This window comes from Mastomys coucha, unplaced genomic scaffold, assembly GCF_008632895.1.
Source record: "Mastomys coucha isolate ucsf_1 unplaced genomic scaffold, UCSF_Mcou_1 pScaffold16, whole genome shotgun sequence".
Taxonomy (NCBI): domain Eukaryota; kingdom Metazoa; phylum Chordata; class Mammalia; order Rodentia; family Muridae; genus Mastomys; species Mastomys coucha.
In genome coordinates this window covers 77,409,843-77,422,020 of record NW_022196898.1, presented here as the reverse complement: position 1 = coordinate 77,422,020, position 12,178 = coordinate 77,409,843, and the positions used below count along the sequence as shown (strand labels likewise).

The following is a 12,178-nucleotide window of genomic DNA, read 5'->3' as shown; positions in this document are numbered from 1 at the left end:
AAGACAAAGAAACAAAACTAGTAAGCCATGCCAGATCCAACGGAGACCAAAAGTTGGCTGACCGGAGGAACTGGCCCATACCTGACTACTATTCAATTTTATGGAATTTACTACCCCAAAGGCTTAGCTTGCCACCTACGCAAGGAATGAAACACAGGGAATATATTCTAAATAATTTGAAAATCATACTTTGGTCAGTGCTAACAATTTTCAGTGCTAACTCTGCCAACCCTCTTAATTTGTTTGCCTTATAGACATCACATAAACACTAACTTTCTAGGATTCTGACTCATCGGCTTAAGAAAGCGTGTGTTACAATTGGATCCATCCTGTCCTCTACCTGCTGGTACTGTTAAGGGGTTTCACTGGATCATGAGGGTGCCAATGGCATCAATACATCAAAACAGTGGTCAGTTCACAGCCAAATAAAGTACTGGGATTTGATGGAAAACTGTCTAAGGTGGAGCCTGCCCCTTACCCCCAAGGGTGCGTCTCGTCCTCAGCCCCTCCCTGTCTCTCCCCTGTGAGCTATAAGCCCTTGTACCTTCATCTTCTCACCAGTAACAGGGGGCAGCGACCAGGGATAAAAACCCCTTCTGTCTTTGGTTTCTCTCAGAACTCTGCCACAGGGAGGGAAGCCTGAGAGCCAATGAAGTAAAGTTGTCAACAAGGATTTGAAAGACACTACAAGTATGAAATAAAGAAATCTAGAGGCTGGAGAGCTGGCTCAGTGGTTAAGAGCACCAGATAAATCTTCCAGAGGATCCCAGGTTGAATTCCCAACACCCATATTGCCACTCACCATTAGCTCTAACTCCTCTAATCCAGTTCCAGGGATTCTGCCGCCCTCGTCTGTCCTCTGCCAGACACCAGGCATACCATGGTGTGGACATCCATGGAGACCAAGCACCCATACACATAAGCAAACAAACAAACAACACACTCTGGCACAAAAGGTTGCGGTGCCTATATAACATATCAAAGCAGACCTGGCTGCCAGGTTCTCCCATCATCCTCTAGTCCCTACCTGTTACAGAGAATGGCTGGCATCCCCAACACCTAGCCTAACTTCTCTAGCCCAGGGCTGAGCTGCCCTTCCCTATGTAATCCAGCCAGATTGGCTATCTGGCCCTTTCACCTACCCTTGACTCTCCTGGCTCTCCCCTCCCCTGCTTCTCACTTGGCCTGTCTGGGAGTTATGTTTACTCTGGACTCTCCCAGATGTTCCAGCCTCGGACTCCGCTCTCCCTGTTATCTACAATAACCCTCCTCCTCCCACACACCTCAGTGTCATCATGTCCCTCCTTTTTACTTTTTCCACTCACTGACAGTCTTACTGTTTTAAAACATTCAGGTTTCTTTCATGTGTATGAGAGGCTGTGTATGTATAGGGAGATTTCTTTTCACCTGTTTCATTCCCCTCCAGGAAGTATTGATTAAGGGTCCCATGCATTTTTTCCTAGACTCCAGTTTGCTCATATAGCCACAGGGAACACCCTTGTTCTTGTCTAATTGAGAGACATGTACGATGTTAGGGTGGCTGTCTTCATCTCACCTTCAAGAGAAGAGATTCGGTTGGATGTAGTGATTCATATTCAAGGCCAAGAACACAGCCCTTTCCTCAGAATGCGCTTCCTTCTGCCCAGGGCCACCTCTAATGACTTACAAAGAGCCACTTACCTTTGTGTTCTTTTCTGACATTCCGGGCAGCTTCCCTTGTATGTATTAGTCCAAAGATAAACATAGTTTAGTGTCTGGGATAGGGGAAATCATCAGTCAGTGGCCAATATAGCTGCACATTCTGAGGCCATTAAATGTTTCCAATACTCACCATTTTAAGAGACTGCCACAGTTTTCTGGAATTTGTTTTCACATTTGTTAATTCTCAGTATAAATGAGAGATTCACAAAAGACAGCTCTTTCTACTTCACCTTTCCAATCTTCTTCGATTCCACAATTAAAGACTTGAAAACACTCTCAGGAGATAATCAAGAAGTAAACATTATTATCAAGAATAGCTTTATTAAGACCTCCATTAGAAAATGTCAGACTTTTAACAATATTCCAGAAAAGAAGATGAGAAGTGGAGATTAGGGGGTAACCACAAACTCGGCAGCAAATAGTGCACGGATTTGGCTCCTTAAACCCACCACTCCTAGAACTCCTAGCAAAAGATGACATTTGCTGTAAGTAGTTTGTGAAACAGGAGTGCTGGGTTTCTGAAATATTGTGCACATCACAATACTTAGATGCCCTGGGTTGTCCTTCAAGAGAAGTATCAACCAGTGACTCCTGGGTTTCTGAAATATTGTGCACATCACAATACTTAGATGCCCTGGGTTGTCCTTCAAGAGAAGTATCAACCAGTGACTCCAACTGTACAAGAGATGCACACCTGGTAACCGTGTCCTTGTGAGTAACATATTTATGCCTATCTTAGTGGGCTTCAGAGAAACAACATGTTGTGTATAATTAAAATGGAGAAATAATAGTTTTTCCAGTATAAATGTATATTTGAAATTTCAAAATAAATAATAGTTCTAAGGGAAGATTGTCCTCTATTTCAAAATAAAATAATACTGAAAAGTCCTTATAATGAATTTTACACTTGCTTTCATTTTTATTGTTAAGTACAGCCATGAAAACCAAGTCACATGAGCTTGAAGTTTTTCTTCCCAGTTTGGGGGAGCCACCGACACAGACAGTGAGGCCCAGGAAGGCATGCTCTTAGATGTCCTGCTCGCTCCCAGTCCCAAGCATGCTCTTCATCTGCTTCTTCCCGGCACCCACCCTTTTCTCTTTGAGGTTTTAAAATCAAACCACAGTCTAGTAAGGTCTCAAAATGACCTCTCACAAAACTAAGGCAGCGTTAGGTTGTGAAAGCACTGGATCTTTGGCAAGGATGGTCTTCCACTCCCGCCTGCTCTCCAGCTGTCAGGGGCTTCTTTACAGATCTGTTTTTTCTTCATAACGACACCAGCATGCAGCCCTCTGGCTGTCCAGGTATGGCTTGCAGCCTAAATGGATGACGCTGTCAAAAAGGAGCTGCACCGTTGTCTCACATGCTGCAGAGTAAAGATGTGTCGTCACCGCTGGGCGGTATCACTCAGTTCCCAGCTCAGTTCCCTCCTCTATCACCTGCTGGAGCACACAGCCATGCATGGCAGCAGGCTCACAAACATGCAGCAGGTCAAAGTCAGCCCAGCCCTCATACCAGCAGCGCACCCTGCACATTCCATTTTAGTCTCTTTGCCATGAGATGTGTGCATGTGTGCATGCATGTGCGTGTGCGCGTGCGTGTATGTGTGTGTGTGTGTGTGTGTGTGTGCGCGTGCGCGTGTGTGTGTGTGTGTGTGTGTGTGTGTGTGTGTGTGTTGTGTGAATGCTTGGTTTTGACTGTTCAGATAATTTTTTGTAGACAAAGAATCCTTTTGAAACACAAATCGGGTCATCAGTGTTAGTTTCCTTTTAGCTGAAAGATGTAATCACAATAAAGATGTCTGACAACCACCATGCTTCCATGGCAGGGAGGAATCTGTTGCTGGAGTGAGGCTGTACCCTCTGTCTTATTAACGCCGGGGCTCGAGACATGACTCAGTGGACAATGGCACCTGCTGCCAAGCACAACGCCTTGAATTCAATCCCATGGTGAAGGAGAGAACCACAGCCTCTCTCTCTCTCTCTCTCTCTCTCTCTCTCTCTCTCTCTCTCTCTCTCTCTCTCACACACACACACACACAGAGGCTACATCCTCTGACCTCTGCATGTGTGCTGTGGTATGCGCACACACATATGTAATAAAAAAAATTAAAACAAACAAAACAACCCTCTGGAAACCCCAGGGCATCACTGTTTCTGGTGGCTTCTAAGAACTGGTCACATGGTATTAAAGATGCTCATACTAAATGGAACCTATTTTCTTTTTTGACCAATTCTAAAATTGGGCTTCGGGATGAATGCTCATGGGAATCAAAAAGTAGTTACTCCTGGTAGGTTTTTAAAAAATTAAAACTATAAAAAGATTATCAACTTACTTCTCCTATTCTAAGGAACTTTAGACATACTACCTTCACAGAACTGAACCAAAAAATAACTTCCAGCAGCCAAAATATCTTTCAAATATTCATATTAAGGAAGAATCTTACTCTAGAGTCCATCCTTTTAAAGTTCTCCAAAAGACTGCCATTACAGCGCACAGCCATCTCTGGAGAGCAGCACCTGGCTATACTTCTGCGTCTTTTTAGGTAAGAAAACAAGAAATCCATCCACCACTGTAACCAACAGCATGCTAGTGGGTGTAAGTAGTGAACTCAAGCTCATCTGAGGCAGAGCTCCTTCCTGGACAGGCAGGCCTTCCTGGCATTTCAGAGTCAGAGCTGCAGCAGGAGGCTGTCTGGAGCAGTCAACAGACAGCACAGACTTCAGAGTGAGTCGACGTGAGACAAGTTCCTGTCCTCACTTTCCTTCCCTGAGAGAAACTGGGGCCCCATTTGATACTCGGGGTTTTTGTGAGCATCAAAAGAAACATTATCTACATTATCCAGCACAATATTCTAAGGAAAATGCATTAAAAATGTTACTTTTCTTTCCTGGCTTTATCTTTGCCACTTTAGTGTATATTCTTTGCTTCACAGAGGGAAAAGTCTTATAAACACTCATACTGAACAGTGACCTATATTCCCACAGATTTCAGTTCAGCTTATGACAAGGTTGAATGGCAGTTGGGACTCCAGTGACTTAGCTTTTGTGAGTCATCACCTGCTCTAGGTGGGGCTTTCAGTAGAACTGGTGCTTTACAGCCGTCATCCATGTTCTGTAAGATAAGCCTATAAGTTTACTGGCTCACCGGGCTGGCCCTGGACAGAATCATTTCTATTGCCATTGCTCTTGTCACATACCATAACTGAATAGTGAGTCCCTATTGCTGAGGCTATAGACATCAGGCTGATGCAGTCTGGAGGCTTCCTCCCCATGTGCTAATAACAATTGTAGTGCTGGAAGATGATAGCTTGCTGGGGAACTACTGTCACTGACTTTTCTGCTCTGCGATGGCCCTCAGTGTTAATGCCATCAACATGTCATGCAAGACGTGCCCATGGCACACTATGGTACCCTTGTTATGGGTACAGCCAACTACTTTCTGATCAGACTTAAAGCCTGATACACACAAGAGAACTGATGCTTGGTATTTAAGACAGGGCAAAGCCCTGGGGAAATTGCTGGCTGCACTTTGGAAAGTATTGCTACTGTTGTGTTAAACTGCCAATTAAATGTTCATTCTTGTTTATGTTCATATATTTTTGCTGCTGTCTGCTTCAGTCATGGAGAAAGGCTTATTTTCACAGTGAGTTCTGCTTACTGTTGAGTCTCATAATTGGCCAAACACTGAGGATAAGTCTCTACTGTCATGACAAAGGACTCATTGCTCAGAAAATAATCAGGTGCAGGTATACACACACACACACTTACACACTCACACTCACCTCTCCAAGGCTCAGGAAATATCACAAAAAAAAATTAAAAATAAATAAAAAAATAAAAAAGAGAAAAAAGAACAGAAAGAATGTAAAAGCTAAAGAAAGGGTGGAGTGTGGTAGAGAAGTCATTTCCTCTGGACTGTCATCATGAAGAGAGGCTACTGTAGTGACCCACAGAATGCCTCGGCCATAAATAAGCAAAACAATATAGTGTTGGCCAGGTCTGAGGTCACAGGAGAGGGGCTGCTAGCATTCCCTCCCTGAGGCTCCAGACACCTTGTGTGCATCCCAGCTGCTCTCGCTCCTAAGGAGTACAAGTATACACAGGAGGGCGGGAGGCTGGGGCTTGGCCCAGAGAATGGCAGGATTAGGCGGTGTGGCCCTGTTGGAGGAAGTATGTCACTGTGGGTATGGGCTTTGAGACCCCTCCACACCCCCCAGCTGCCTGTTTGCCTTCGGAACAAGATGTAGCAGAACTCGTCTCCTTCTCCAGCACCATGTCTGCCTGGCCACTGCCATGCTTCCCACCACGATGACAATGGACTGAATCTCTAAACCTGTAAGCCAACCCCAGTGAAATGTTGTCTGTTTTAAGAGTTCCCTTGGTCTTGGTGTCTCTTTGCAGCACTGAAAACCCTAACTAAGGCAGGGCTCTAATGAAGCAACCGTCCCAAGTCCTCATTACCCATGCTAGAGTGCAACCTGAGGTCACGTAGCTGCTTCCAAGTCACCCGAGCTTCTGTAGGTACCCTCAATGAACTCACTGCTTTAGAAGCTGAACTTTAACATGATTGCTTCTTTCATTTGTTATTGGTGCTCTATTTAGTATAAACATTGTTTCTTTACACATCCCCAGGAAAAGCCAAGCAACATGCAACCTCCTGACCTGGGGTTACAGGCACATGAGCCATCAATGCAGCAGCTGTACTACACACTAAAATTCCCTGGTACTACGACTGTCTGTCTATATGAATATCCATGTTCCTCTAAGAATAATCTGCTGAAGTCTTAACCTCCAAGGTAAAGAATTAGGGTAGGAAGGACTCTAGGACGTGACTGGATCATCGGGGTAGTACCCTCATGAATGGGATAAGTCACATTGAGAACAGTGTAACTTTCAGAAATAGCTCAGCAGTAGAGGGCTTGCCTAACACTCAAGACATTTAGTGTAATCCCCAGTACTGCAACACCACAGAACTACAGACAAACAAAACGGAATCCCTGAGCGCTGCCTAGTCCTTCCCCCGTGTCTCATGATACAACTCGAAGGTGGTCTAGAAACCAAGCGGAGAAGCCGTGCCACATGATGACTATTTGCGCCTTCATCCTGTAATCCCTAGCCTCCTGAATTATTTGTTGTGTATGACAACCTCAGCTATTACACTTTATTACAGCATCCCAAGTGCACTATGCCAACTTGCTTCAAGGCTTCAGCATTTAGGCTCTGAATGATGAAATATACATATCTAAGGGAGATGAGTTCTTCCCTTCTCTGCCTTAGACATTCCTTCTGAACACTTTGCTTTTGTGGCTGTGTGTAAGCTGAGATTACAAAATGATCCACTTGCTCCTCACTGCAGGCAACTGAAGCTGCCAGCTAATGAATGTGAGAAGGCTCTGTTGGTGGGCTTCTCTTCTGATCATGTGTTCACTGCACTTTTAGAAACTACCAGAGCCCTGCCAGCGGGCCACGAAGCTTACCCTGGACGTTCTGAGCTAGTCCGAGTGTCTTCTGCACATCTCTGCAGATCTTGGAGAGGCAGTACTGGAACTCCTCGTCACAGTCGTTCTTGCTTTTCCCACAGGTCTCGTAGCATCGGTCGTGCTGGTTGCAGCACTTGGTCAGGGAGGGGATGCCAATGTTCAGCTGCGAGATGCATTGGATAGACTGTTGTCAGTAAGCTGCAAAGCTCCCGGCATAAGTGACACATTCAAATGAACTTCATAGAAGCAAATGACAACTGCTGTAGATCCCCAAACCCACGTCTGCCTATAAATGTTTCTTGTCAGAATCTTCCTTCTCCTTACCAATTCCCAGCCATGTGACTGTGTCAGCCACACCCACTCCTCTATTTTGCAGTGTTAAAGTTAACTGTCAGTAACTTTTACAACTTTTATTTTATTTTATTTTATGTGTATGAGTACATGAGTACACTGTAGCTGTACAGATAGCCGTGAGCTATCATGTGTGTGGCTGCTGGGGAATTGAACTCAGGACGTCTGCTAGCCCTGCTCCCTCTGGCCCTGCTCGCTCCGGCTTATTCACTGTAGCTGTCTTCAGGCGCACCAGCAGAGGGCGTCCGATCTTATTACGGGTGGTTGTGAGCAACCATGCTTTCACAACTTTTAACTATCTGAAATAGAATGCACAACTAACTGACTTTCTTTTTTGCTTTATTTATTTATTCATGTGGGGGAGTGTGTGTGTGTGTGTGTGTGTGTGTGTGTGTGTGTGTGTGTGTAATAGCAGCCATGGGAGGGCAGAGGAAGGTGTCTTCCTTTACTGCAGTCTGCCTCACTACCCTGAGACAAAGTTCCTCACTGAGCCTGAAGACCACTGTTTTGGCTACACTGATTATCTAGAGAGCTCTGAGGCTCTGCCTGTCTCCAAACCCCAACACCAGGGTCACAGACACATGCAGCCATGCCTGGCTTGTATGTGGACATCAGGGACTCAAACTCAAAGGCTCATGTCTGCACAAAAGCACCTTACCCACCGAGCCACCCCTTTAGCCCCCAAAGCAGAGCTTTACGAATAACAAGCCTAAGGACATTAAAAGAAATCCCTAGGGCTTTTCTGATCTTCAGATTTTCAAAGTATTTTAGGACCCTTCCTCCACATAAATGTACTTTCTATGAAATGTTGCAAGAAACTCTTAAACACCTATAATTCAAATGGTGGTTTGTTTTTTAACTTTAAATATTTTTCCATTTTCAAGAGATACCATTACTTTGAATCTACAACTTAGCTTGAGTTATTTTCTTTAAAGATTTATTTTATTTATTTTATGTGTATGAGTATACTGTAGCTGTACAGATGGCAGTGAGCTACCATGTATGTGGCTGCTGGGAATTGAACTCGAAACCTCTGTCGCCCTGCTTGGCTCGCTCCAGGCTCACTCCAGTCCCGCTCGCTCCGGTGTAATTCACTGTAGCTGTCTTCAGACACACCAGAAGAGGGTGTCAGATCTCATTATAGGTGGTTGTGAACCACCATGTGGTTGCTGGGATCCGAACTCAGGACCTTCAAAAGAGCAGTCAGTGCTCTTACCCGCTGAGCCATCTTGCCAGCCCCAGCTTGAGTTATTTTAGTTAACTTACTCAAACCTGGTGGTCAGGAACTATTTTTATAAACCTCGCTCCCTCTGTGGCTCCTGGCTTCTCTGTCTACCCAAGAACAACCTCTGCGATCACTACACTGTGCCTCACTCAGCCCTGGTTTATACAGAAAACACGCCTAATCTACTTTGTCCTCCCTAACCAGTATTAATGTGCACTTTAAAATTTCAAGTTATGTTTGTGATTATTAGAAAATATCATTTATGTGATATTCACACAGAATAAAAATTAAATCATTATTTTAAATCATTTAATATTGTTTGGTTGTTAAATGTGTCTTATCAGAAAATAAACACAATCATTATTTGTGAGTTATTTGTGAGCCTGAGGAAACATTTAGGTCTCACATTACTAAAAATATTAGACTAACAGTCACAAAGCTTATCAAAGGAAAAAAAAAACTATTTACATGAACACCAAACAATGGAGAGCCACATCCATTTGGTGGAGATGGTTTATATCCGTAGCGTGGAACAGGCTTCGATCCTATATAAAATACAAATGATGCCATATTTAGTTTAAAAGATGAAAGAAATAAAAATACATATATATATACAAAGGTATACAATGTGCTTGACTAGCCCTGAAGATGTTTAGGATTTATTGGACAAAACATAAAGAATGGTGTATTTATTTTGATAAGTACTAGAGTGCTTGATCATGGGATTATTTTCAGTTTGTGAAGAATGCAGAACATATGCAAATGTGTAGCACATTACACAGATGTGAAGCATTCATGAAGGTCATCACTATTTATTAACACACACTGTCAAAACATGCCAAAGCTTATCCTGGACCTCAGAAGATTTCAAAGGCGCACACGGTACCCATCACATGTACGAGAGATCAACACTACCTACCTGCACATCTAATGCGTGAAAACCCACTAGGCATGCCCTGTATCTTTCCATTGGGCAAATGTTCCATTCCACAAGAAGCTCAATACCCATCAACTCCAAGGTGTTTAGCTAAAGCCTAATCTAAGAAAGAAGGTTATGCAATGGCAATTGAATACTTTTAGGACACTGCAGGGCATGCTAGGACCAGAGAGTCTGCTTCCATGCCCTGCAGCCAACTCTTTCATGAATGCAGCTAGTAAAGTCTATTCACAGCACAGACAGTTCATGGCATTCGGTGAGAATAACCCCAGCAGGACAGTCACATTTCAGCAAGGCTTTTCCTGGTGATACTTGTGACCAGTATGGTTTCTAACACACCATGCTATTAATCTGCCTACTTCATTTACTATTTGGTTCTCCATACTGAAATGTAAACTGAGGCAGGTTTCTCTGCTGTACATGCCCTGTGCCTAGCGTAGTTTCTACATGTAGTTGCATTTTCAATGAGTGCTGTTGGCACATGGTCAGATCAACGGGCACTGGGCAGACGGAAGGTTAATCCCTATGACGTCTGTCACATTTGTTATAAATAAACACTATCGCTGTTTACTCTTCAGTCTTTTGACTTCCCTGGGCCTTCATTTACTGACCTCCAAACACTGACCACTTTTAGCTTGTTACAATGCTTTAAAATGTAGCAGCCAGGGACCATCAAGATGGTTTAGCTGGTAAAGTAGCTGTTACCAGGCTTAACTCCCTGAGTTCAACCCCAACCCCAACCCCAACCCACATGATAGAGAGTACTCGTTCCCAGGAGTTGTCCTCTTGACTTCCACAGGCACACTGTGGAAGCATACACCCATACGCATACATCATATACACGTGAATAAATACACTGTGAAAATGAAATCATTATATATGATGTTTGAGGCGACAGAATATTCATTTTAACACAGCTCATGGAAGCTGTATCTCAAATTGAGGCAATAAAAAAAAGTTCTTCCTAAAACTGATCTTTTAAAATATCTACTCCTAGCTGGGCAGTGGTGGTGCAGGCCTTTAATCTCAGCACTCAGGAGCCAAAGGCAGACAGATCTGAGTTCAAGGCCAGCCTCACCTGTACAGTGCATTCCAGGACAGTCAGGGCTACGTACAAAGACCCTGTCTCAAAAAATATAAAATAAATAAATACCTTCTTGTAGAACTTCAGTATTTCTGTTCTTAAGTTTTTAGACTTGTTACAGGATTGTTGAATTCTATTTTTTTGGATTTACTTCAACATCTGCCATTGTTTAATAAGCTTTACATCCTAGAGCTATCTGCCCCGTATGACCTGGAGTCATGAACTTGAGCGGCAGACATTAATCTGAACTGAGGCAAGCAGCATCTTACTGTAGATGAGTCCCCTCCTGCAGCAGTTATGATACTCCAGCCCTCTGGGAGACCACTCAGCCAGCTGTGGCTCTACCTAAGTGAAGTAAGTGTTAGCTAGCTTACTGTTCCCACGGGACTACCATGAGAAACTATATTTTTGTCTATGGTTTAAAGCCCTGCATAAGAAGGCAGATGTCTTAGTTTATCTTTTTCTTTTCTTCTTCTTCTCCTTCCCCTTCTCTTTCTCCTCCTCTCTGTGTGTGCATGTGTGTTGCTGAGGAATGACTGAACTCAAGACCTTGCAAATGTGAAGCCAGAACTCTAGCACTAGGCAACACCTCCAGCCCAGGCTAATTCCTGTTGCTAATATCACAAGGGCCAAGGTAATTTTTTTAAAGGAGGTTTATTTTGGCTCATACTTTGGATCCAAAGTCCAGGAGTTGCATTAGGCTACGGCTTTCTGGCTGGCTCCATCCCCTCAAAGATCAAAGCATCACGTGAGTGGAGACCAGAGTAAGAGAAAGCAGCCAAACAGGCTTTACTGCACACTCAGTCACAAGATAACCTATTGATCCATGAAGTAGGCACAGATCAGACATGATCAATTCATGAGGGCAGAGTCCTCTGCCCCTCTTAAAGGTTGCACCTCTTAGTACTGCATCTTTTCATGGAGATGAAATTTCAGTTTTGGAGGGGATAAGCCATACTCAAGCCATAGCAGGAAGAAAGGCTAAACTAGCAAAGTGTTCTTATGCACTAGTATAAAGCTTTCTCTTGAGCAGGTGTTAACAGTGAGTGATCTCAAATGCTCATAAACCTCTAGTGCAGCGGTTCTCAAACTGTGGGTCTCGACTCCTTGGAGGTTGACTGGCTTTTTCACAGGGGTCACACACCAGATATTCTTCATATCAGATATTTACATTATGATGCATAACAGTGGCAAAATTCCAAAAAAACTATGGTTGGGGGTCATCACAACATGAGGAACTGTATTAAAGAGCCACAGCATGAGGAAGGTCGAGAACCACAGCTCTAGAGATATACATAAAGCAATGAGCAAGACTATTAATAATCTTTTTAAAAGGCACAATAAATATACTATAGTGTGTTCAAATCTGGAAAGAGGGTATGTAATATATATATATATAT

At 43.6% G+C, this 12,178-nt stretch overlaps 1 protein-coding gene across 2 annotated transcripts in view; it reads right to left on the bottom strand.

The window, feature by feature from the left end:
- Window positions 1-2,005: 2,005 nt before the first annotated feature.
- The window catches only part of Pla2g12a (phospholipase A2 group XIIA), a 17,125-nt gene continuing 6,952 nt past the window's right edge, over window positions 2,006-12,178 (bottom strand). For both annotated transcript variants that reach the window (XM_031375484.1, XM_031375485.1), the window contains exons 2-4: window positions 9,226-9,302; window positions 7,179-7,344; window positions 2,006-3,065 (exon numbers count right to left, since the gene is read on the bottom strand). In XM_031375484.1, the coding sequence (XP_031231344.1) occupies window positions 2,947-3,065; window positions 7,179-7,344; window positions 9,226-9,302 (362 nt within the window). In that variant the 3' untranslated portion in view covers window positions 2,006-2,946. The remainder of the gene's footprint in view (window positions 3,066-7,178; window positions 7,345-9,225; window positions 9,303-12,178) is intronic.